Source organism: Equus przewalskii, chromosome 1, assembly GCF_037783145.1.
Source record: "Equus przewalskii isolate Varuska chromosome 1, EquPr2, whole genome shotgun sequence".
Classification (NCBI taxonomy): domain Eukaryota; kingdom Metazoa; phylum Chordata; class Mammalia; order Perissodactyla; family Equidae; genus Equus; species Equus przewalskii.
The window spans coordinates 27,999,742-28,025,175 of NC_091831.1; the positions used below are offsets into that span (position 1 = coordinate 27,999,742).

The window sequence follows — 25,434 nt, forward strand, 5'->3', positions numbered from 1 at the left end:
GCCTGGGAATAGTAGTCGCTTTAAACGGAGCCCGCATGGCACATGCTATAGGCATACTGAAATGCTAAGTTTTGTGTTGCGCGGGGATCTAGTTAGGGAGCGCGAGGTGATGAAGGGAGAGTAAACATTTGCGCATCTTTTAATTTTCTTAATTTGTGCAACTGTTGGAACACTCTTTGTCTGGCGTTATACCTGCTGTACCTTCCTTTCACCTTAATCTGAGTGGGCCTATGTTTTGAAACAGCACCCCCTAGTGGGCACCTCCCTCCTGGAGCTAACCCTCACCTAATCTCATACTGCGGCACTACTGCGAGTTTAATCTTAAAACCCCGCATTCCGAGCTTCTCTTTGGGTTACTCAGAAGTCCACGTTGGGGGCCAGCCCCACGGCCGAGTGGTTCAGTTCGCACGCTTGGCTCTGGTGGCCCAGGGTTTCACCAGTTTGGATCCTGGGCGTGGACACGGCAGCACTCATCAGGCCATGCTGAGGCGACCTCCCACATAGCACACTGGAGGGACCTACAACTAGACTATACAACTTCTTACTGGGGGCTTTGGGGAGAACGAAAAAAAGAGAGAAACCGACGTTGGCGTCTCATTGCCAAATTTATTTCCTGCCACTGCAGATCATCTTGCTGCCCTCCAAAGACAACAGGTGTTCTCCTGCATTTGTTTTTCTGTCCAGAATACTTGAACCTCCAAACATTTTTCATGCCGTTTTATCCAGGAAAGCCTTTTTGATCATGCCAGCCAGCCGTGATCCCACTGTTTTTCTCCAGTCCATCACTATCTCTACCATTCACTCATTTGCCATTTAGAAGCTACTTCATATTGTTTTCCTATTTTTAAAAAGGTTTTTTTTTTTTTTTTTTTTTTGGAGGAAGACTAGCCCTGAGCTAACTGCTGCCAATCCTCCTCTTTTTGCTGAGGAAGACTGGCCCTGAGCTAACATCCGTGCCCATCTTCCTCTATTTTATATGTGGGATGCCTACCACAGCATGGCGTGCCAAGCGACGCCATGTCCGCACCCCGGATCCGGGTGGCAAACCCTACCTAGGCCCCTGAAGCAGAACGTGCGCTCTTAACAGCTGCGCCACCCGGCCGGCCCCTAAAAAGGTTTTTTATTACAAAAGTTTAAAAGTCACTTCAGAGTACAAACCTATAAAGTAAAAGATATACTTGGCCTGCAAATACCAATATTACTCCCCAGATTTAACCCTTGCCACTTACGCGTGTATTCATCCACACTTTTTCTATACGTATAATAAGGTACAGAGGGGCCGGTCGGTGGCGCAATGGTTAAGTGTGCACGTTCCGCTTCCGCAGCCTGGGGTTCCAAGGTTCGGACCCCAGGTGTGGACACGGCACCCTTTGCACACCATGCTGTGGTAGGCGTCCCACATACAAAGTAGAGGAAGATGGGCATGGGTGTTAGCTCAGGGCCAGTCTTCCTCAGCAAAAAGAGAAGGACTGGCAGATGCTAGCTCAGGGCTTATCTACCTCAAAAAATAAATAAATAAATAAACAAACAAACAAATAAATAAATAATAAAAATAAAATAAAAATTAAAAATAATAATAACAAGGTATAGGGACACATAGTGGTCTTTTCTTCATCCAAAAATGGAACCATTTCGGGGCTGGCCCAGTGGCACAGCAGTTAAGTGCACACGTTCCACTTAGGCGGCCCAGGGTTCGCCAATTGGAATCCTGGGTGCAGACATGGCACCACTTGGCAAGCCATGCTGTGGCAGGCATCCCACATATGAAGTAGAGGAAGATGGGCATGGATGTGCGCTCAGGGCCAGTCTTCCTCAGCAAAAAGAGGAGGATTGGCAGCAGATGTTAGCTCTAGACTAATCCTCCTCAACAAAAAAAGGAACCATTTCATGTGTTGTTCTACAACTTGATTTTTATCATGTAACAATACATTAGTCCATTCACTAACCAAATATTTACTGAAATCTTAGTGAATACCAGTACCATTATACAAATATACCATTATTATTTCCAGCTTTTCACTGTTACAAGTTAAGTTACAGTGAACATTCTTGTACATCTATACATGCATCTTTGCACTTTTGTTTACTCTATGGAATAGCTTCCTTAAAATGAGATTGCTGAGATAAGGGATGTACACATTTGAAATTTTGGTGGGTAATGCCAAATTGCCCTTCAAGAAGGTTGCATCAATATACATTCCCACCAGGGGCTGGCCAGCCCCATGGCTGAGTGGTTAAGTTTGCATGCTCCTCTTTGGCGCCCAGGGTTTCACCGGTTCGGATCCTGGGCGCGGACATGGCACCACTCAAAGCCATGCTGAGGCGGAGTCCCACATGCCACAACTAGAAGGACCCACAACTAAAAATATACAACTATGTACTGGGGGGCTTTGTGGAGAAAAAGGAAAAATAAAATCTTAAAAATATATATATATATACATTCCCACAAAAATTCATGAGAGGAGAGGACCTTTGTTATGGACTGAATTGTGTGCCCCACCCCCACGGCAAAATTCATGCTGAGGGCTTCACCCCCAATATGACTGTATGTGGAGAGAGAGCCTTTAAGGAGGTACATATGGTTAAACGACATCATAAAGGTGGGAACCTAATCAGATAGGACTGGTGTCAAAAGAGGAAGAGATGCCTGCAAGCCAGGCAAAGAGGTCTCACCAGAAACCAGCCCTGCCAGCACCTTGATCTTGGACTTCCAGCCGCCAGAGCTGTGAGAAAATAAATCTCTGTTGCGGGGCTGGCCCCGTGGCCGAGTGGTTAAGTTCGCGCACTCCGCTGCAGGCGGCCCAGTGTTTCATTGGTTCGAATCCTGGGCGCGGACATGGCACTGCTCATCAAACCATGCTGAGGCAGTGTCCCACATGCCACAACTAGAAGGACCTACAATGAAAAATATACAACTATGTACTGGGGGGCTTTGGGGAGAAAAAGGAAAAAAGATAAAACCTTTAAAAAAAAAATTTCTGTTGTTTAAGCCTCTTAGGCTGTGGTATTCTGTTATGGCACCCTGGGCAGACTAATGAAACCTCATTTTAGCTAGTTTCTTAATCTTTCCGGTGAATTAGTTTTGTTCCCCCAAATAGGCTTTAAATGCCACAAATTCAGCAACTGAATCTGTTCACAATTTTCTCAATAAAATAGTCATTTGAGGGGCAACAATAAAGTTTATTTCCAAAAACTTGGAAACAATTGCCTATGAGAAATCAGTAAGAACCAATACAGGATGACACAATTCTTTCTCCGTGGAAGAAACATACTCTTAGAGATGCTCTGTAAATACTGGTGATTTGGACACTAATTATGGTCATCATTATGTAGATGAGGCTTAGGGAAGAAGATTAATGTTAAAGAAAGCAGAAAATTGTGCCACTTTTGCTTTATTCAGCATCTGATGAAACAATCTACTCACCTAAGTATGGTGTCTGCATGGAATCTACTAAAAAAGATAAGACTATGTCTCTGGGGGGCCACCCCATGGCCAAGTGGTTACAGTTCCTTGTGCTCTGCTTTGATGGCCGAGGTTCATGGGTTTAGATCCTGGGTGTGGAACTACTCCACTCATCAGCCGTGCTGTGGAGGCATCCCACATACAAAAGAGAGAAAGATTGGCACAGATGTTATCTCAGGGCTAATCTCCCTTAAGCAAAAAAAGATGGCAATGGATGTTAGCTCAGGGCAAATGCTCCTCATGCAAAAAAAAAAGAAAGAAAGAAAGAAAAGAATATGTCTTTGGGTCTCCAATGCCACCTGGACAGGGGTGTCATGGCTACTAGTATCCTCGGCAGGTGCCTTTCTAAGGTCCATTAAGAAAAACCTCAGAGATGCAGGCCACCAAACACTGGGAACCTCCAACCATGTGTCCTTGCCTGGCTCCAAGCTCATCAAAGACTCATCTGACTATAATAACTGACTTCCCATATCATTTTCTATGGGGAGAAAGTGCGTTGATCAAGTGAGACAAAGTGTCCAGTTCATATGACACATATTTCTCAGTGTGAACGAACAAATCAGCATTCTAATTTATTTACTGAGTGCCTACTACATGCCAGGCATTGTTTCAGGCATTGGAGATACAGCAGTGATAAAACGGACCAAAAACCCTCCCTAGTGCAGCTCACATTCCAGTGGGGAGACAATCTCCAAGTAAACAAAGAGTTAAAATAATTTCACAGAGCCATAAGTACTATCAGAAAATAAATGGGATAGAAAGTGTAAAAGGTAAGGGGGAACAATTTTATATGGTGTGATCAGGGAAGGCCTCTGAGGAGGAGATATTTGAGGTAAGACCTGAATCATGAGAAAGTTCTAGCCATTCAAAGAGCGTTCTGTGGTAAGAACAGCCAGTGCATAGGCTCTGAAGTGGGAACACGTTTGTTGTCTTCAGAAGGAAGACCAGTTTAATTAAAGAGTTCTAGAAAAGAGGGAGAGCAGTACCCAGATAATGCATCACGTGTATTTAATTTGTGTGAGCCAGTCTTCTGAATTTGATGAATTCTGATTCGCCTAAATTGAATCTCCAGACCTACAACACTGAGGACTGAACCTGGTGTGATTGGAAACCCTCAAGATGGCCCCTAATAATCTCTGCCTCCTGTTATTCACACGTTTTTTGGGTTTTTAAAAAGATTTTATTTTTTTTTTCCCTTTTTCTCCCCAAAGCCCCCCAGTACATAGTTGTGTATTTTTTTAGTTGTGGATCCTTCCAGTTGTGGCATGTGGGACGCCGCCACAGCATGGCCTGAGGAGCAGGGCCATGTCCGTGCCCAGGATTTGAACTGGTGAAACCCTGGGCCGCCGAAGCAGAGTTCAAGAACTTAACCACTCGGCCACAGGGCCAGCCCCTGTTATTCACATTTTTCTCTAGTTCTCTCCCATATTGTACCAGGGTTGGTCTGTGTGACTAATACCATAATGCAGAAGTGATGATATATCACTTCCAACATTAGGTTATAAAATGACTGAGGCTTTCAGCCTAGGTGCTCTTGTTCTCTCTCTCTATCCCTCTCTTGCACATCTCTTACTCTAGTGAAAGCAATGTGCCATGTTGTGAAAGCCCCATGTGGCAAAAAACTGAAGCCTCTGCCCACCAGCCATGGAAGCACTGAGGCCTGCCAACAACCATGAGAGTGAACTTGGAAGCAGATTCTCCAGCCCCAGTGAAACCTTGAGATGGCTGCAGAACTGGAAAGCAGCTTGCCTACAACCTTGTGAGAGACCCTGAGCCAGAACCACCAGCTAAGCCACTCCTGGATTCCTGACCCTCAAAAACTGAGTGAGATAATAAAAATTTGTTGTTTTAAGATGCTAAATTGGAGGGTAACTTGTTACACAGCAATAGATAATTAATATACTTGGATTGCAGTTACTCTACCAAGGAGCTGCAAACCTTCAGGCAACATCCGTTTTAGTGCTTTATTTTTAGCCCCAAACTGCACACATTTGAGGAATGATTTACAGTCCTCAGCTTGCTGTCACATACCATCAAATCTTTGCAATATCCCTGAAAGAATTAGAAAAGCAGGGATTACTATCCGCATGCTAATGAGGAAGAAATTGAGGATAACGATGAGTTAAACCATTTGCTACATGGTGTATCCTCCACTGTACTGAGCAATTGCTTATGGGAGGAGAGATGAACAAATAGGTTTCTTCCACTTGGTGGGCAAGGGCAAGGATCCTTTTAGAAGAAAGAACTATCCCCAACCTGGCATATATAAGAATCACCTTAGGAACTTCTTTAAAATGCAGACTCCTAGATCCCTGTCCTTCTCCAGATATAAGATTTTCTCCATCTGAGGGTGGGTCCTTCTACATCCTTAACAGGTTTCCTGGGAGTTTCTTTCTTCTTCTTCTTTTTTTTTTTTTGAGGAAGATTAGCCCTGAGCTAACATCCACTGCCAATCCTCCTCTGTTTGCTGAGGAAGACTGGCCCTGAGCTCACATCCGTGCCCATCTTCCTCTACTTTATATGTGGGATGCCTGCCATAGCATGCCTTGCCAAGAGGTGCCATGTCCGCACCTGGGATCCGAACCAATGAACCCTGGGCCATTGAAGCAGAATCTGCGCACTTAACCACTGCATCACCAGGCTGGGCCCTCCTGGGAGTTTCTTACATGCTTGAGACACTCCTTTGGCAGAGAAAGGAATGATGGTGGTAAATGGTGATGGTGATGATGATGGTAAACGGACAAGAGGGGAAGGAGACATGTTGGGGCGGGGAAAATAAACCCTATCAGAATTCTTATAATCATTCAACAAATGTTGTAGGGCACATACTAGTTTCTAGGCACCCTGTTAGGTGCTGGGGGCACAGCTATCAATAAGACATATATCATCTACTACATCTATGGAAAAAGATTCATCCTTGAAAGAGCAAGCAACGCCAATAAGTATTTGAGGAAGTTTCAGGAATAAGAGAAATGTGGGAGAAAATAGAGAAAGCCAAGGTCAAGGTCAGGAGAGGGAGTTGGATGGGACAGGTTCTAAGAGCTGGGAGAAGCAGGGAGCCCACCTCTCCTGGAGCAAGCCAAGCCAGTTGCTTCTGCTTTCTGCCTTTCTGTGGGGGTCCTCTTGCCTCCACCGTTCCTTACCTCACCTTTTCTCCTGTGTACCTCCCACTTCACTGCATCCCATGTCTAGAATCCATCTTGCACTAATGACTGGTATGAAAAAATATTGGAATGCCACTGAATTGTTCACTTTATAATGGCTAATTTAGGGGCCGGCCCCATGGTTGAATGGTTAAGTTGGCGCGCTCTGCTTCGGTGGCCCAGGGTTTCACTGGTTTGGATCCTGGGTGCAGACATGACACCACTCATCAAGCCATGCTGAGGTGGCAACCCACCTGCCACAACTAGAAGGACCCACAACTAAAAAAATATATACAACTATGTCCCCGGGGGCTTTGGGGGAGAAAAAGGAAAAAAAAAAAAATCTTAAAAAAATGGTTAATTTATGTCATGATTTCATCTCAAAAAAGAAGAAAAAGAAAAAGAATAGTGGGTGCTTGTATCCATCCATCCAAATCAGCTAAGTCCGCCATACTCCAGGACATTGTCATTAAAGACCTTCCACATGGGTTCACCACCTCCCTACCACACCTCAGGTCTATCTGCCAGGCATCTGTGACTTCTCTTCTCATTTTTGCCTGCACCACAATTCCCAGAGCTGCTTCAAGGATGTTCTCTCCTTCCCCAGGTCTGGTCCATACTGGAAGTAAGGCAGGAAGAAGAGTACTGGGTCAACTACCTGTTAGCTGTGTGACCTCAGGGAAGTTACTTAACCTCCCTAAGCCCCATCCCTAAACTCCTCAAGGAACTGAAGTCACTTACCTTAATCACCCATTCAACCTTGTTGAGATATTTCTTTAAAGGAAACCGGGCCACTAGATCCACTGAGGTGGGAGTGAGAGGAGCATCTTCCCAGAGAAGGTAAAGCTAGAACTCAGGTTTAAAGGAGGCATTAACTAGTGGTAGGCAAAAAAGAAAGAGAAGAATATTTTACAGACAAGTTTAAATTTATTAACCTCTCTGAAAATCAGTTTTCTTGCTTGTTCAATGGAGGTAAGAGCACCTTCTTCCAAAGGTCGTCAAGAAAAGCAAATGAATCCTCAGGTACATAGTGCTCAGTGCTTGGCACATAGTGTTTTCTTCTTCCTTGCCTTCCACCTTCCACACATGTAATCTGCTAGAAGGGAATCTCAGATTCAAAGGAGGCAAAGTCCCCTTCAGGGTGGGTTGTAAGCCCCTTTGTCTACCCAGGTGATTGGTGATCACCATGGAATCTGGCCAAGCTAGTTGTTTGGAATGACTGGCCTTAGGGGTAAGTGGTCACAGGATTGGAGGAAGGCAAATTCATGGACAGCAGAGAGTAAAATGGGTCAAGGCATGTAGTCCTCCTCCTCCACACTACCTCTAGTCCTCCAGCCAATCCAGCCTGCTCCCAACACTCTTGAAAAAACAGATAACCACAAAGAAAGCAGAAAGGTGCTAATGTATACTGAGTACTGCTGGCATTGGGCTAGCTGACCCGGCACACATTGTCTAGTTTGAGTCTCACCAAGGTGCAGGTACCAAAGCTAGAGCAGTTATCCCAGATCATTTGCTAGTGAAGGCAAAGCTGGAATTCAAACCTGGGTCTCCAAAATTCCAGTTCCCTTTAGTCCCTCTAGTGCTGACCTTTGCCTGTGAGAATGTGGGAGGAGGCTGACACAGGCAGGGGATGCTGCCAAGGAAACACTTGTATAAGTGTGGACGGCTTCAGTCACGTCCCTCTGCAGCCCCCTACCACCACCTCCCTCCACCCGCCACCACCCCCTGGTGGGGGTGGGGATAGGGAAAGCTGGGGGTGGGGGAATCCACAATGTGGGTAGGAATGCCAGAGTTAGCCTGTGGCTGTACTCACAGCTCCCCTCCCCCACCCTCTCCTAAGCACCTGGGAGGGGGTCCTCATAACCTCGCAGGCCCTCTTCTCAACCCCCGGACTCTGCATCCATCCACCCATCATTTCGTGATCCTTGGCAAAAGCTGAGGTGGAGAGAAGGGGTCTTATAAACACTTAAGCCTCCACATCTGTAATCCCCTCCCAGGCAGTCAAGCCAGCTGTGCTGACTTTGGGCAGGAGTGAGGGAACCTCTGCAATCAATCCCCTGCTAAGTAACAACCCCCCTATCCAATCTGGGCCAGATGCCCTAGGAAGGGGATACCAACCCAAGTTCCCAGCATCTACTCCTAGAGCCCACCCTGAAGCTTAAGGAAGAGAAGCTAGCAGCTGGGGACCCCCCCCTCTCAAGAAGGGAGGGGGACAACTCTCTCTTCCAGACGGCTCCTCTCTCCTCCCTCCTCCCTGCTAATAGGTATTTCCTGTTTATGAGGCAGCTAAGGCTGGGCTTTTGGGAAGGGATGGAGAGGGAGCTTGCCCCCCCCCCCCCCCGCCCTTCCCAGGGCTGGGTTGGGGAGTCCTTGAGGAATGCCTGAAGGTTGGGAGGCTCCTCCCTGGGGAAAGAGAGTTCTTTACATTGACCATCCAGATCATCCTCCCTCCCACCCACCCCGCACCATGGCCTCAGCCTCTACGGGTAGGGGGCACTGGAGGGGTCTGCTTCCTGTCCTCCCCAGTCTCAGAGGCCCTCAAAGGAAAGCAGCTTCCAGGCGAGGGGTGGTTGGGGGAGGCCGAGACTGGATGGAGAAAGGGGGAAGGGAAGAGTCTCTTGACTGATGAGTCACAGCCTGCAAGGGGGAAGCATGGCTTGTGATTCCCCCACTCCCCAGTCCAACCTGGCGGTCATTCCGCTGCCTCCCTCCCCCCAGCAAAACACAGATCCCAGGCCCTTAGGCGGAGCAGGGCGGGGAACCACTTAATTAACCCTTTTAGCTCTAATCCCAACTGGTTTAGCAGGCAAGGGAAGGTGGTTAATTTTGGGAGGAGGCGAGTTGAGGGTTTGCTACAAGAATTAAGATAATACTTCTTTTCCCACCCACGTTGGGGTGGGAACGCGTAACAGGCAGTCTCCAGAGTAAGACTGGGGTCTCAGCAGAGAGCATGGCTGGGGGTCGGCAGTACCTTTTCTCTCCCTCAGCGCGGCCGGGGGTGGAGAGAGAGCTACACCTCACAGCCCACCCTGGCTCCGCCTCCCCCAGTCCCGGCTCCCGCTCCGGCTCAGCTACGCTCCCAGCTCGGCGGCACGCGAGGACCGACACCGAGTGCGAGGCTTCGCCTCCGAGCCCTCCTCCCCGCCCTCCCTCTCTGGGGTCTCTGCCTCCTTCTCCTTTTTTAAAAGCTGCGTCACATGCATGCCGTTCCCTGAACGCTCTCGGCCCCTCGCCGCCCGCCCGCCGCGCGGCGCACGCACGTCGTCGCTCGCTGCGCGCCCGCCCGGGTCACTTTGACACGGCTCTCCCCTCCCACTAGCAGGCAATTAGCATATTAATAAAGCCCGGCCCAGCCCGGCTGGGGCTGGAGAGCGGGCGCGTACAAGAGCGAGAGGGAGAGGGAGAGCGAGAGGGAGAGGAAGAGGGGGGCGAGCCGCGGCGGCGGTGGCGGCGGGGAGGGCGGCAGGAGCGCACAGACACGCACACGCACACGCGCACACACGGACACACACTCCGGGGACGCACACCCGCGCGCACACACGCAGAGGCAGCTCGCCTTCCTGCTTGGCTTCCTTCCTGTCTGCTCCGCGCCTGACAGGCCCCTCCCTGCAGCCAGGGGCCGCCCGCACCGGGCCGAAGCCGGGCCGGGCCGGCGGCGAGGGCAGCGGGGGCCGCGGGCGGCGGCGGCGGCTCATGCCCGGCCTGTCCCCGCGCGGGGCGGGCACCGTGACTCGGCTGGGCCCTCAGCGGCGGGCGATGTGAAGATGTCAGTGGGCTGTGCCTGTCCTGGTGAGTGGGGCCGCGCGGCCGTCCGGCCCCTCCCTCCCTAACCCTCCCGGCAGATCCCTCACCCCTTGTTTGGCGAGAACTTGTGTGGGGGGCGTCCATGGCGTGGCGGAGGTCGGGGGCTGTGAGGGATATGCGGGGCCTCAGTCTGGGGGAGGGCTTTCCCCAACTGTGTAAATGCGCAGCAGCCCAGAGGCACGGGGAGGGGATGCTGGGGGTAGCTTATGAGTATGTTTTTGTGGGGGGAGGCTAATTGGGGCTGGGTTGGGGGGCAGAAATTCCCAGAATTCCAGGGTGTTAGCCAATCAGAAGTGAGTCTGGACTTTTGACCCCCCCCCTTGGGTCATCATAGAGTTGTGATTGGCTGGTTTGGGTTGCCCCCACTTCTCTTCTGCTTATTCCCTCTTACATATTTTGTGACACCCCCTCTTGTCTATTTCTGAGGTCCGTGTTTGGGGATAGGGATTGATTGGAGCCCTTCTTGCCCCCCTCCAAATTTTCTTGCCTGTTGTCAGGGAAGGTTGGCCCTCCTGAGGGACTGGAGGTACTCCTGTGTGTTGTGGGGGCGGGGGGGGGGGGAGATAATTGGCCCCTCGGGTCTGGCAGTCTCTGCCCTAGTGGGAGGGGGAATGTGGCAGCCCCAGGCAAGCTAGGAAATAGAGTGATTTGTGAGACTTGAGTTGAGGGGAGCAATGTTTGACCCCAAAGTGAGAACTGGGGAGACGACTTAGGCTCAGTTCCCTCCCTCCCCGAAACACACATCAACTCTTGCCAGTGACAGCCTGGGTCTGAGTTCTTTCCTGGGGAGGAAGAGGCTCTGCCTCACTGCCAAAGGGAAAGAGAGAGGTTATGTGACTGGAGAGGTATTCTTCAGACAGTCTCAGAACACCGTCTATCCCCATCCCTAGGACTCTGGGTTCTTGAATTATTTGCAGGACCCCCTCCTGTCCCAGGCTGTAGTTAGTGTCTTTCTCATAGTCATGTGTCCCTGAATCTAGCCTGGTTTGGATCCTTTGCCCCTCCAGATGCCCTGTGCTCTGGGAGACCCAAACCCCACAACAGCACCCCCACCCCAGCCCCCAGGCCCCAAGGGAAGCTGCCAGTGCAGAAGCTTCCTTGAAAATCATGTGACCCAGGCCAAGCTATGCTGGGCTGGGCACACGGTTAAAGTGCCTGCTGAGGGTGACATTTAAGGTCCATGAGGCCCAGAGGAAGGGCTAGTAGATCCTGAGGATCCTGGAATATCTGGGTGTGGGAAACCCCTGCCTCCTGCTGCAGAGGGTGAGGGAGAGGGGGAGAGGGAAGAGCTTGGCAAGCGGGAATCCTGCCTGGCCCCATCATTCCTCCTCCTACCAGCTTGGTGTGTATGCTTGTGTGTGTATTTTCTTTATAATTGCCCCCATGCTGGGTACCCTGTTCAGATCCATCCATGCTCTGAGTCCGCCCCATGGCCTTGGTCTTCCATCACCACACATGAGCATAGCAGAAGCTAAGTAGGGCTCTGAACAAGCTATAGGGCTGAGTCTTAAATTTTGATTCTTAGTTCCTAGGAATAGGGGATAGGAGGTGGATATGGAAGGGTTGTCAGGCTGGAGGTAAGGAAGGTTGGCCCTGAAGTTGGGGCAGAGTGTCTAGGTCTAGTAGGAGAAGGGACAAAGTTTCCCCCTCAGTCTCTCTGGGAGCAGCCTGGGGACAGGAAGAGGACTCATCTACAGGGGTGTATGTGACGGAGAACAACTTCAGTCAGTGCTCCAAAAGGCATGTTCCTTTTGTGTGTCTGGTGGCCTGGTTGGGGGAAAGGGGGCAAAAGATGGTTAAGAGTGAGGAGTCTTTTTCCTCAATATCTGAAAGTGAAGAAGTCTTATGGATTGACGCCACATAAGATGGATGGAGGTTAAACTTCAAGGAGAACCACATGGGGAGGGGCTTGAGAGTGCCTGGGGGTGGGGAATGGTAGGAATTGGGGTAAGGGAGGGGACCAGGCTTGCATGGGTGAGTGGGAGCACATGGCTGAGCACAAGCGTATCATGGCAGCATGTACAGTCCAGGCCCAAAGAGCCCCCCCTAACCTGAGCAGCCCTGGGGTGGGGGCCAGGGCGCCCTGGCAGGCCGCCTGCCTGCTGCCTGCCTGCCTGCCTGTCTGAGTCTCTCCTTTGTGCTCTGCTGTCTCCCGGCTCCTCCTCCTCCCCCAGCCCGGCAGAGACAGCACATGCCCCACACATGTGACTGAGGGAAGCCAGAGCACACGCAGACCCACACGCATGCACATGCGGAAGGAAACACCACAACATACACACACACGCACACACACACACAGCTCCCATAGAGCTTCTTGGAGTGGGGAATAGCTTCTGGGGCTTTGGTCAGGAGCAGGGAGAACCTCTGCTAAGGGGCATCACCCTGGGCAGGGCAGGTTGCTGAGGGGGCCAGGGCCTGTCTGGGGCAGCATGTGGCTCAGAAGGGTTAAGGCAGGGAGGAGTAGGGGGAGGGGAGGAGGCAGCAGTGGTGGCGGCTGGGAGCCAGGAGAGGAGGATGGCAGAGCGCCAGGCCAACGGGAGGCCGGGCACAGACAAAGGAAGGGGGGCAGGCACACTGGAGGCCTGGGTCAGGGAGCCCCGGGGGCCCGGGCAGGGGGCAGTGCTGGTACCTTATCCTGTGGGATAGGGGAGGCTGCTGACCTTTGGAGTTCCCACCTCCAGGAGAGGTGGTGTCTCTCATCTCTCCCTCATCACCTTTGTCATTCTTTGCTGCTCCCTGCTTTCTCCCTACTCCACCCCATCCAATTTTAGGGCCTTCAAACTCAGACTTGATCTCTTTAGCTGGCCCTCTTCTGTCCTTGTGCAAGTGGGGGATTTAAGTCAGAACTGAGAGAGGAGCAGACTTGCAGAGAAGAGGAACTAAGAGAGTGCCTGATTTGAATGATATGCCTGAGTCTTGATGCATCTTCGTATTTAGGAGCCCTTCTCTCTGAAATTTGAGGGGATAGACTGGGTGCGAGTTCTAAGCTCTGAACTAGGGGCAGACGCCAGAGCGCACACCCATCCCCCCTCTCCATGTAGACAGTCATTTGTGGCCAGGAGTGGCCATTCCTTGGAGGGAAGGGAGTAGAAATGCCCAAAATGCCCCAGGGCTGGGCTTGTATGAGTGGGGTTAGAAGTCCTCGGTTCCAGCCTCAGGCCCTCCTGTCCCACTGTTCAAGTTAGGATAATATTTGGCCCTGTATACTGTGACGATCTCTTGAGGTACTACCTATAAATGCACCCATGGAAAGTTTAAAGGCACAAAACAAATGACAGGAATTGTCTCACACAAAGGGTGAGGGGTCTGGTTATCCCAGAGTTGGGCTGTAAATTTGGAGTTCAGTGGGAATGTCTTAAGTCCTGGTGGTAGGTAGTATGTTGCAGGGTCTGGCTGAATGTCACAGATTTCAGTATGTTTGTGAAAGCTAGGGTGTATCGTATGGTCAGGCCATGATGGAGAATGGTATGCAGGTTTCAGGGAGGGTGATTTATGGGGTTAGTCCCTGCGTAACAAATGGTAAGGGTGTGTATGTAATAGTCTGCCACAAGTTCAGGGGATGTAATACAGTTTTGGTGTGTGTGTCAGGGTCAGGGGGCATGTGTGTCACAGATGCCAGTGTGTATGGAAGTCGGGGTCTGACATAGACTGTGTATGTATGTCCTGGGTTGGATTTATTTAGAGTTTGAGGTGTATCACAGGTTGAAGTGTATATTAGGTACTGATTTATGTAAAAGTAAGATGTGTTATTTATGTGTGGAGGATGTTCACAGAGCCAGGTGCAATATTATTATCACACAGTCATGAGAAATCCTGTCATGGGGCTGTGTGTGAATATGGTTGGGTGGGTCGACAGGGGATAGGGAGCAGAGACTCAAATTGCAAAGAAGTAGGAGGTCTGTACTGCCCCCCACCCCTGTGTGTGTGTGTGTGTGTGTGTGTGTGTGACTTTTTTCCTATCTATCTGGGAAGCAGGTCCTGGACCACTACCCAAAGTTTACAAACACCCATTCTCTTGGGAGTTCCGGCTTGCATTGGAGAACAGGCCCTACCCCTGTAACCACATACCTTTTTGGTTGGGCAGGGGTGTGTGGGTGGGGAGGACTCAGCAGCAGACTAGCCTTTCTGGGGACCCTTGGATGGGCAAGTTGCCTTCCCCAGCTTTGACAGGGCCTCTTTGCCCTGCACCCACGTGTCTCTGGTGGAGGGGGACCGGGGGCTTCCTGCTAAGGCAGATCTAAGTTGGGGCTTGGAACTTAGCTGGGTTGGGGGCAGGGAGCCTGGAGTGTCCCCCCTCCCTCCAATCAGTGTTTACAGGCTGAAGTCAGAGTGTGTCTCTGTCAAAAATAACCCCCTAGAGCCTCCCCCCAGCTGCTCTGGGATTTCATCAGGGGCTGAAGCCCAGGGTGGAAGCCCAGGCCAGCCTTCAACCTGAGAGATCACCCGGGAGAGGAAGAGAGATTTGGGGGACATTTGGGGGACGTTTGGGAGGTGGTTTGAAGATACTGGAAGTCTCCAGAGAGGAGAGCACCCTCCTCCATCCCTGCCTGTGGCTTTGGCTCCCCTGCTCACCCCTGAGCAGCACGCTTGGGGCTGAGGGGGGCGCATTTCAGTTCTTGGCCCCCACAGGCCTCCCCTCGATCCAGGTCCCTCCAGGCCCAATCTGTTCCGTCTCCACCTCTCTGTCCCCCATCTCTCCCAGTCTCTATCTCTCTTTTGTTTTTCTCAGCAGTCCTCCCTGCCTGCCTCCCTCTCTCCCTCCCTCCCTCTCTCCCTCTTCCTCTTTCCTCGCAGGGAGGGGGCGGGGCCGGTGGGGGCAGCTCCACCCTCCGCCCGCCCTGGGGCCTCATTCTGAGAGAGGCTCGGAGAGAGCGAGCGAGGAGGGAGGGAGAGAAAGGGAGAAGAGGAAGGGAGCCGGCGGGCGCTGCGTGTGTCTGTGCGTGTGCGAGTGTGAGTGAGTGTGAGTGCCGGGCCCTGCCTCTCCTGGTGCCCCGGCAGAGGGGCCCGCTGGCTTGGGGAGGGCGGGCGGGCTGCTTGGAGGCAGAGGCAGCGAGAGGCGGCGGCGGGGAGAGCCGAGGAGGAGGAGGAGGAGAGAGGAAAGAGCGGAGCAGCCATTGTTGAGGGAAACCTTGCAAACAAAGAAGGCTCCGGACTCCCCGCGGCCCCCCGCCCCCCAGGCCGGCCCCCTGGCCCCCAGCCCCCGGCCCAGTGGCCATTGTAACTTTCCCCCGGGGTTGTGGCTGCCGCGGGGCTGGCCGAGGCTGTGCGTGCGAGTCTTTGTGCGGCCCGCGGAGTGGAGCTCCCAGCCAGGCCTGCCTGTCCCACTCGGGACATGAGCGGCTGAAGTTGGCCCCCCCTCAGTCCTCACCCCTGCCAGGGCCCCTCTAGGCTTCCAGCCGCTCCCCGCACCTCTCCTGGCCCCCTCAGTTCTCCCAGGTAAGTCTGGGCACCCTGCAAGCCTGTTGGGGGTGGGTGGCAGGTCCTCTGTTTGGCCCAGGCCTGGTATGCTGGCTGAGGGAGAGGTGCCCCAGCTCAGAGAGGCCAGGGCTCTCAGGCCTGCTGACCTGTGGCCAGTCCCCAAAGGGAGGGGGCCTGCCCTCAGGTCCGGCTGGTTACCATGGAAATGCCCAGCTGGAGGTGCCCCCCTCAGCCCCAGGATGCAGCTTCCATCCTGAAAAACTTTACTAGTTCTGGGCTCTTCCTCTCTTCTCCCCCTTCCTAAGGGCTCCCCAATTGCTAGAGGTGTGAGCTGGCGCTGTGTCTGACTCTATGGCTGCATGACACATCCTCTTCACTCCCACCCCCACCTTGCTCCCTCTACCCCTGCTGCTGGGGACAGGCAGCAACAGGGACAGATGGTCTGGGTGATGTTCCCTCCCCTTCCCTTCTCACTCCCAAGCCCTTGTGCTGGGGCTACTGGGAGTTGCTGTGGCTCTGGAGAGATGCTGAATTTGTTTGTGTCCATTCACTGGAGGTGTATGTAGAGGCCCCAGAGCTTTGGGGTTTAGCTCCTAAGAACTGTTACCCAGCCCCAGGCAATGCCTGTCAGTTCTCTAGTTCTGAAAAGCTCTGAAACTTTGTTCAAACTTAGAGAGGAACCCGGGGTTCCTGCCTCCCTTCTCTTCAGTGTCTTGAGCTGACTCCTTTCTTCAAGTGGCCCTGAAACTGAGGGGCAGGGGCAGTGATGCTTTTGGGGAATGGATGGCCTAGTTAGGGGACAAGGGCCAGGTCTGATAATCTAGGCTCTTGGGCTCAGTGCCCAGGCCTGGCCTCTGGTGGGCTGTGTGAACTTAGGCTTCCTACATGGCCTTAGTCTGTCTGTCTCTGGAGTGGAGAGACTTGCGCATGGGAGAGACTGTCTCTTTCCTGAGGACATAGGCTCCTCATTCAGTCTAGAGTGGCATGTGAAGGCTGTGTGTGCTGTGCTGGGAGCACGTGGACGTGGCCTGTGAGAGCTCACGCATGGGGTGAGGGCCTGTTGTGGGCACCCTGATCCTGCCTGGGGCTGCTGGGTTCCAGCCCTTGGTAGGCATGTTGGGGCGAGCTGAGGGTGGAAGCCTGCTAGGCAAGATGAGGCACACGCGTGTGCAGGCACACACAGGCTCTGACTTTCGGCTCCTTCAGGGACTGTGCTATAGGCCCCTCTGGGACCTCCATTTGCCCATATTATGAGGAGGGGGCTCTGGGGAGAGAATTAAATGACACATGTTGGCACGGGGTCTTCCTTTGTCTCTTCCCCGCAAGGAACAAAATGGATTTTGTATCTAAATTGCGGAGGGGGCTCAGATACAGCCAATACAGCTACCCTTCCAAATTTAATCAAGTTTTAGGAACGTGAGGAAGCAGCTATGACTGGGGTCAGGACCTTTGGAGCTGTGCCTCCGTTTCCCCTCCTATCTGGTGGGAAGGGGGAAGATAGTACCTGGCTCATACTCAACTGTGAATGAAACACTTCTTCCAGTCAGAAAATGGTACACCAGGAACTGTGTGCTGCTGGGTGAGGTGGAGAGGGGACACGTGTGCACATGCACAGATAAATACAAGCAGACACCCTTGTCTAGTTACCAGTTGCCTCCTAGACTGAGCCCCCTGGCATCTAGACTCCTTCCCAGGTCTCCTATTTTCTGTTTGTAAGTAGAGTGGGATCCAGTGGAGGCCCATCTACCTCTCTCCCCAACTGCAAGTCTCAAAAGAGAAAAGGGGTTGAGGCCTTGGGTTTCTGGTTTGGAGACAATACTAGACCCATGGCTGGTGTGGGGGAGGGGGCTGGGCTGATAAGGGAGTGGCCGTTGGTGGGGGAGGCAAGAGGCCCAACTGGTTATCTAGTGGGCGGCACCCATCAGGCACCCACCCCCCTTTATCTTTGATCCCCTGCCCTCCTGAGACCCTGGGGTTGGAGGAGGGGCAGGGAGTTGGCAAAATCCCCATTCCCCCTCCCCCAACTTGATTTCCAGAGGGCAATAGAGAGGTAGAAATACTACAGAATATGGGAATCAGAAGATCTGGGCTCTAGTCCTGGCTCTGCTGGTTACCAGCTATGATCTTGGCAAGTCTCCTTAAGCTTTCAGTTCTTCATCTGTGAAATGGGAATGTTAGAGTTGACCCTGCCACCTCACAAGGTTGTTGTGATGATTGAACAAAATAATATAGATGAAAAGGGAGGTTATCAAAATGAGATTCTAATGTTTGGATATTTATTTGTTCTATGGTATTGACATTTCTTCCCAGCTTCAATTCTGTCATCCAGGGCTCAGCCACGTGAAGAAATGGGGTCTTGGGTATTAGGGCTGAGTACTTCTAGTTTCTTTTCTTTTCTTTTTTTTCCTTTTTTGAGGAAGATGAGCCCTGAGCTAACATCTGCCGCCAATCCTCCTCTTTTTGCTGAGGAAGACTGGCCCTGAGCTAACATCCGTGCCCATCTTCCTCTACTTTATATGTGGGACGCCTGCCACAGCATGGCTTGACAAGTTGTGTGTAGGTCTGCACCCAGGATCCAAACCAGCAAACCCCAGGCCACTGAAGTGGAATGTGCGAACTTAACAGCTGTGCCACCAGGCCGGCCCTCTAGTTTCTTAATAAAACAAGATTGGAGCCAGATTTAGAAGCAGAGATAGGTGCTCCCTAGAGTAGTCCCCCTCCCCTAGTCCACTCTGGGGCCTCCAGAAGATGAGTCCCTGTCCACACAGTCTAGCAGACTTCTAGGAGAGCTCTCAAGGGGGACTCGGGACCCCTTCTTCTTTTCCCTCCTAGGTTGTTCCTCAAAGTCATTCAAGCTGTACTCGCCGAAGGAGCCCCCGAACGGCAACGCCTTTCCCCCTTTCCATCCCGGCACCATGCTAGATCGGGATGTGGGGTGAGTCTCTTGTCCATTTCAGGAGATGGATCCTGCCTGAAAAGGGGAGGGATTGATACCCCCCAATAATTCCTGTCTTCCACCCCCATTCTCATAGCCTCTTCCCTTACACAGCCCAACTCCTATGTACCCGCCTACATACCTGGAGCCCGGGATTGGGTAAGTAGAGTCCAGTGGAGAAGGAGGTGCTTTCCATTATGTGGGTGAAAGTAGAGGCGGGGGTGTGGAGAGATTCTGCTCCTACTGACTTTCCTTCTTCACTTCCCCCAGGAGGCACACCCCATATGGCAACCAAACTGACTACAGAATATTCGAGCTTAACAAACGGCTTCAAAACTGGACAGAGGTATGGCCAGGGGGAAGGGGCTGGGAGGAGGAGGGCCATCTGGGCACTCCTGTGGGATGTTTTCTGGCACACACAAACATTCCTCCTTGTGCTCCTTAGGAGTGTGACAATCTCTGGTGGGATGCTTTCACAACTGAGTTCTTTGAGGATGATGCCATGTTAACCATCACTTTCTGTCTGGAGGATGGACCAAAGAGATATAGTGAGTGGCCTCTGGGGTTCCTGCCAGCTCTGCTGTGACAGTGTATACCTCCTGTGTCCTTCTAAGTTCTGGGAGTGGGTATTTGTCCCAGGGGATCTGTCTTGGCAAGGGTGACATCTGCCTGACCCTTTTTGAGGCCCTTCTGTTCTGAAAAGTTTGTCCCATCTCTACAGCCATTGGCCGGACCCTGATCCCACGCTACTTCCGCAGCATCTTTGAGGGGGGTGCTACAGAGCTGTACTATGTGCTTAAGCACCCCAAGGAGGCATTCCACAGCAACTTTGTGTCCCTTGACTGTGACCAGGGCAGCATGGTGACCCAGCACGGCAAACCCATGTTCACCCAGGTTAGCAACCCAGCTGAATGTGGCACACTGAAGCACCTGGGTTTGATTCCTGTCCTCTTTCCCAAAATGTGCTCAGCTGTTCCCCAGGAAGGCATACTGGGAAGTGGCAAGATAAGAAGGGAAGGCAGGCATGCTGCAACATTCAGCAGACATTTATTGAGTTTGTATGTAACAGTTTTCTGGACCACAGGGGTATGCCAGTGAACAAGAGCCTGCCCTTATAGAGCTTAAAGCAAATAAGTGTGTCACTAGCTACATGGGGAGAGGACAAGGATCTGACAAGCATTTCTACTGTCTATGTGTATGAGTGTGAAAGGGCCAGCAGTATGACAGGTATATGAGGGGATGGTCTATGTCAGTTATGCACCCAGATTTATATGCAGGTGGCAGAAGTGTAGGCGGTGGGAGAGTTGTGAACAAATGGGAGAACAGGTATACTTTCAGGTATTGGGGAGGGGACAGTGTTGTGACAAGCTTGTCTCCAGGTGTGTGTGGAGGGCCGGTTGTACCTGGAGTTCATGTTTGACGACATGATGCGGATAAAGACGTGGCATTTCAGCATCCGGCAGCACCGAGAACTCATCCCCCGCAGCATCCTTGCCATGCACGTGAGTTGTGGGCAGGACCCAAGACACGAGGGTGAGGGCAGGCAGCGGGGAGGGTGGAACAAGGGCTGCCATTTTCTGACAGTGACCTTAGAGGGTTAGAGTTTCTCCTTCTGAAAAATGGGTTTAATAACAGCCCCTCTTCTCTCTCAGGAGTGTCACAAGGCACAGATGCAACCCAGGTACTAGTATTCTTATCTGTTTCCCCCTCTAGGCCCAGGACCCCCAGATGTTGGATCAGCTCTCCAAAAACATCACCCGGTGTGGGCTGTCCAATTCCACTCTCAACTACCTCCGTGTGAGTCTCTGATCACCCAGTTTTTGCCCCATCCTATTTAGTCTCAGCTCCATGTCTCTCCCCTGACAAGCCACCTTCTGGTCTCCCCCAGCTCTGTGTGATACTTGAGCCCATGCAGGAGCTCATGTCCCGCCATAAGACCTACAGCCTCAGCCCCCGCGACTGCCTCAAGACCTGCCTTTTCCAGAAATGGCAGCGCATGGTAGCACCCCCCGGTGAGTGCCTGGCACCTGCACCTACTCTTATCGGGATCTGATGCTGCTGCTCCCCAAGGCTGTATCTCTGTCTCCTCATGAAGCCCCTTCTTCGCTCCTGGGTCTGCAAGATTGGGATCAGGGTAGGCTCAGGCTCCTTAGGAGCCAAAATGGGGAACAAGGGGCCCAGGGCCCTGCCCCACCTGAGTCTCCTTTCTCTGGCACAGCGGAGCCTGCACGGCAGCAGCCCAGCAAACGGCGGAAACGGAAGATGTCAGGGGGCAGCACCATGAGCTCGGGGGGCGGCAACACCAACAATAGCAACAGCAAGAAGAAAAGCCCAGCCAGCACCTTCGCCCTCTCCAGCCAGGTACCTGTAAGCATCTCGGCTTTCTTCTCTCTTCTGGGCTGCCCCACTGCTGACCCTTGACCCTTGACCTTGTCCCAGCCTGAGCTCACTAGCAGGCATCGAAGCAAAGACAGTTTTTCTCACTGTACTCTGCCAGTTAGCATGGGCTAACTCCTGTCACTGATGAGAGACCGTTTCAGTCACATGCATGGTTGTGATCATGCAGGCTCAGACATAGTATCATAGGACATAAAGGGACAGAGACAGCCCTGAGAACATACGGACGATCAGGACAGACAGCTTGGGGGGACACAGACCATCAGAGATACACACACTCATACTGATAGAGGGATACACAGACTTGAATGTGTGCAAATCTGGAATACATACACATGCACATGCACACACTTCCCACATTGATGTTTTTGATCTACTCTCTCTCTCTCTTACATGTGGACAGAAGTTTAGGAGCCCCTAAAATTTTGGAGCGATAGACTAGGGAGCTAGGAGAGTAGGTTGACTTCTCCCAGAATCTAGTGGATGTGGGTTAAAGGCTCTGATGCTCTGCAGTCCTGCAGTGGGAAGGATTCCAGGGCCTGAGGGTGTCAGAGGAGTTGGGGTTTTAAATCTGGGTATGAGAGAGGGGTGGGGGTGTTGTTTCCTGGGTGGGTATTGGGGCTCTGGGGGTATCTACTTCCCTGGGCCGGGCGAGCCCCTGCCCCGATTATGTTTGGGGACCTCCGCCACTCTCAGGATGTGATGGTGGTGGGGGAGCCCACCCTGATGGGCGGGGAGTTCGGGGACGAGGACGAGAGGCTCATCACCCGGCTGGAGAACACCCAGTTTGACGCGGCCAACGGCATTGACGACGAGGACAGCTTTAACAACTCCCCTGCCCTGGGCGCCAACAGCCCCTGGAACAGCAAGCCTCCATCCAGCCAAGAAAGCAAATCAGAGAACCCCACATCACAGGCCTCCCAGTAAAGGCCTCGCCACGGCTACCCAGCACTCTGCCTACCTGCCCCACCCTTCGCAGCCCCAGGGAGCAGAAGACAGAATGAAGAGACTGAGCATCTAAAATGGGCAGCCTCTATCCACCCGCTTCAGGGAGGAACTGGACTTGCTGGGGGCAGGTGCCAAGATTTGCCCCCCACTGGCCCTGGGCTGGGCCTGGCTTCTGCAGATCCTTTTGGGGGAAGGGGGTACTCATGTGGATGCCTATGTGGACCCCGGGCCTTTGAGAAATGTCCTGACCACCCCCCCAGGGCATTTACCTCCATCCTCACCCCAGGTTTTGGGTTCCCCATCCTCCTGACTCCACCCCCTTCAAGCCTGGGGTTGTCTGTACCCACAGCCCTTAGAGACTAAAGTTATGGGGCTTGGTTGAGTTTCCCTCCCTCAATCCCTCCCCTAGGTGGCTGGTAGTAGAGGAGTAAAGCTCTGGGCTTCTCCTCCCTTCTGCCACCTATCCCAGCTCCAAGTTTTTTAAAAAATAATATTATTAAAAATGTAAGTTTAAAAAAGATCACTCATGTCCCCCCTCTTCCCCTTATTAAAAGTCCAGCTACCTCCCTACTCCTGGCAGATGGGGGGCTTAGGGCCCAGATGGAGGTGAGCATGGGGGTAGGGGGGTGTGCATTACCATTTTATACAGTTTGAGAGCTGCAGACCAAGGAGACACTTTGCCATCTCTCTTCCCTTTTCCTCTGGGGTGACTGGAGTTGGGGAAGGCATGGCATGGGGTAGGGGGCCGTTGATGGCCTCACCTTCGTGACAACCCCCTGCTGTTGTCTCTGTTTCCCCATCCTCCAGGACTCTGGCCTGCCCTCCTAGTGCTGTGATTCCCTCTGTCCCAGCCCCCTCCCCCCATGGTGTGTATATTCTTTACAAGTCCTCCACTAGAGCAGCTGTCTTGGATGGGGGAGGTGGAGGCTCCCTCCCTTAGGGAGTATGGAAGGAAGGGAGCAGCCTTGTTTGTCACTGTGTTTTTTGTTACGTCTCAGTTGGGCAGGCCTGGGGTGGGGGATGGGTTCATCTGCTCTTTCCAGTACTCTCTTCTCCCAACCCCTCAAACTGCATATCTAGTCCTCTTCTGCCCTCCACAGAGGGGAAGGAGCCACTGAGGATGTGCCAGCTCTAAGCCCACCAGGGAGCCTTAGGCCTCTGTCCCCCAGCTGAAGTAGAGGGTCTTCATCTTCCAATATCCCCTCCTTCGCCTTCCTCATAGAAGGGAGGGGGAGGCAGCCAGGATCCTCAGCTCTATTTCACGGTTGGACATGTGGAGGCTCCGGGCCCAGGGTGAGGCCAAGAGGTGGGTCCCACGAGTCTGGCCCCAGCTCTCTGGCTTCGCTGCCTTTCCCTGTGGCCGGTTCCAGAAGTGTTAGCACCACCTCTCTTCCTTCTGGATTCTGGGGCCCCACACCCTGTTTCCTCCACTCCAGCTGCCACTGTTGGAAGGGTATTGTGTCAAGAGCTGAGGGAAGGGGTAGGGAAGATGGATGTCCCGCCCTGACTGTAATGCCTTTTTTTTTTTTTTTTTTTGGGGCCATTTGAGTCATGTATGGTACCAATCAATAAAGAGACTTTTCGGTTTGAGAGTGTCTTGGTTGGTCATTGATGCCTAATAATGACTCAGTCCAAGGCAATCTTTTTCCCCTCCTTCCTGCAGTGCTTATGACCAGTCACTGGGGGGAGGTGTGAATTGGACTTGTCAATTCCCCTTCACTCCCATCTCACATTTCCCCTCACTCCTCCCTCTTCTGGTGTTGCTCCTTGTGTGTCCCAGGCTGGCCTTGTTGTTCCCTACCTCTGTCATGGGTGCCAGATAGGTGGCTCTCCTGAGGAAGGGTTCCTGGGTTAGACAGCCCTGGATTAAGTTGTTGGAGGTGGGGTGGGGAAGGGGTCCTTGCCTAGGAGGGGCTTGAGTTGGAGGAGTTGGTTAGAATGCCTGGGAGTCTCGTCCTGTCTTTGTCAGTGAGCTTCCTACTCCTACCCAGCCTCCAGCCTACGAGCCCAGCTGAGATCTCTTAACTAGTCTCCCCTGGCAGTAGGTCCCTAGGTGGGGAAGTGAGAGAAGAGTAGCAGGCTTGTTTGTCTCCTTGCTAACTTTGGGTGGGGGCATGGGGAGGAGGATGCCTAAGTACTATTGCTTGGGGGCAGTCTGAAGCTCCCTAGGAAGATGGAAGGAGCAATAGGGCACTTAGACTCTTCCAGACAGTTACTTCCCGCCAAGTCCTCTCCTCCCTCACCATTAAAGATTGGCTAGATAGGGCCACCCTGCTGTGGGTGGGGGATGTCGTCTTAGTACACACAAAGCCTCCTACCCAGTCTCCCTCATTTTCATCCCAGGCAGAGGAATCTGAGGCCTCAGACTATTCCCCAACTGAGGTCTCTGCATCTGAAGTAAGGCCTCATAGACCTTATGTCTCTACCCTCACCTCCCCAGCTGGCAGGAAGATACCAGAGGAAAGGACTACATGATCACCCCACCCCGTCTCCAGTCCACTCAGTTACCTTGGCCCTGTCCTGCAGCCAGCCCTGCTGCTCCTTATTGCCCCAGGGCCTTAAGACCCCAAGGCCTGCACTTAAACACATATACACACATGCCCCACCCCCTGACTCCTGTGCAGGCCTGACTTGACTGAAGGACATTTACCAGCCAGCTGCTACCACCAACTCACCCTGGGAGTGCTAGGTAACACTTATCTGCATTGTGTCTGTGTCTGGCACTAGGTGTATATCTGGCCTTTTTGCCTGAGTGTGTGTGCCAGTGTATGTATATATGTGATTGCTGAACTGGGAGAGGGCTTGCACATGTGTGTGTAAGGGAACATCGACATGTGTGAATATATATGCGGGCTTGTATTTGCATTTGTTTATGGTATGTGTCCTGGCGGATTTATTCATTCAGCTAGTGTTCATTGAGCCGTCTCCAGGTACCAGGCCCAACTCTAGGTGCTAGGGATACTGTGCTAAACAAGGCAGAGAAGGCATGACTGCTGAGTGTGAGTGGGAGGCCATAAGTACATAAATGAGGGTGTGTTGTTGATTACATGGCTTTGCAGTACAATTCTGTTGGATTATGGGGCTGCCGGGACAGCAGTTGTGTGAGTGAGTCGGTCATTTGCATGTTCACATTTTGTGTGTGTGTGTGTGTGTGTGTGTGTGTGTGTCTTGGAGGAGGTGGGGGTCAAGGGAAGAGACAGATTGCCAGGCTTGGACTCTGCCCCACTTGGGGGAAGGGAATGGGCCAGAGAGACAGGGGAACCCACTTTTTAAACTCAGGAAACATAGTGGCCTGCAACTTCCTCTGGAGCCCCAGATCTGGCTCC

The 25,434-nt window shown here is 52.4% G+C and overlaps 1 protein-coding gene and 1 long non-coding RNA gene across 5 annotated transcripts; one reads left to right on the forward strand and one right to left on the reverse strand.

The window, feature by feature from the left end:
* Window positions 1-1,889: 1,889 nt before the first annotated feature.
* LOC139073535 (uncharacterized) lies at window positions 1,890-9,762 on the reverse strand. The gene is made up of 5 exons (XR_011522366.1): window positions 9,578-9,762; window positions 7,348-7,481; window positions 7,117-7,225; window positions 3,425-3,585; window positions 1,890-2,895 (listed from the first exon to the last, which is right to left on the reverse strand). It is a non-coding gene; the product is annotated as an uncharacterized lncRNA (long non-coding RNA).
* Window positions 9,763-9,977: 215 nt separating this feature from the next.
* Window positions 9,978-23,698, forward strand: LDB1 (LIM domain binding 1). Of its 4 annotated transcripts, none has more exons than XM_008520854.2 (11): window positions 9,978-10,395; window positions 18,661-18,763; window positions 18,878-18,922; window positions 19,034-19,109; window positions 19,209-19,311; window positions 19,485-19,657; window positions 20,143-20,265; window positions 20,477-20,560; window positions 20,652-20,775; window positions 20,982-21,130; window positions 21,857-23,698. In XM_008520854.2, exons 1-11 carry the CDS (start codon window positions 10,371-10,373, stop codon window positions 22,085-22,087), a joined length of 1,236 nt encoding a protein of 411 aa, XP_008519076.1. In that variant the 5' UTR covers window positions 9,978-10,370; the 3' UTR covers window positions 22,088-23,698. The 4 variants fall into 4 exon arrangements, with proteins under 4 accessions (XP_008519076.1, XP_008519077.1, XP_008519079.1 ...); XM_008520855.2 differs by having other exon boundaries at window positions 10,000-10,395; window positions 20,982-21,124; XM_008520857.2 differs by lacking the exon at window positions 9,978-10,395 and adding an exon at window positions 15,235-15,846.
* Window positions 23,699-25,434: the final 1,736 nt, after the last annotated feature.

Coding starts and splice junctions, on each gene's coding strand:
- LDB1 (XM_008520854.2), top strand. CDS start 10,371: ATGTCAGTGGGCTGTGCCTGTCCTG. Junction 10,396..18,660: donor AGTGGGCTGTGCCTGTCCTG/GTGAGTGGGGCC, acceptor TTTCCCTCCTAG/GTTGTTCCTCAAAGTCATTC. Junction 19,312..19,484: donor GGATGGACCAAAGAGATATA/GTGAGTGGCCTC, acceptor CCATCTCTACAG/CCATTGGCCGGACCCTGATC.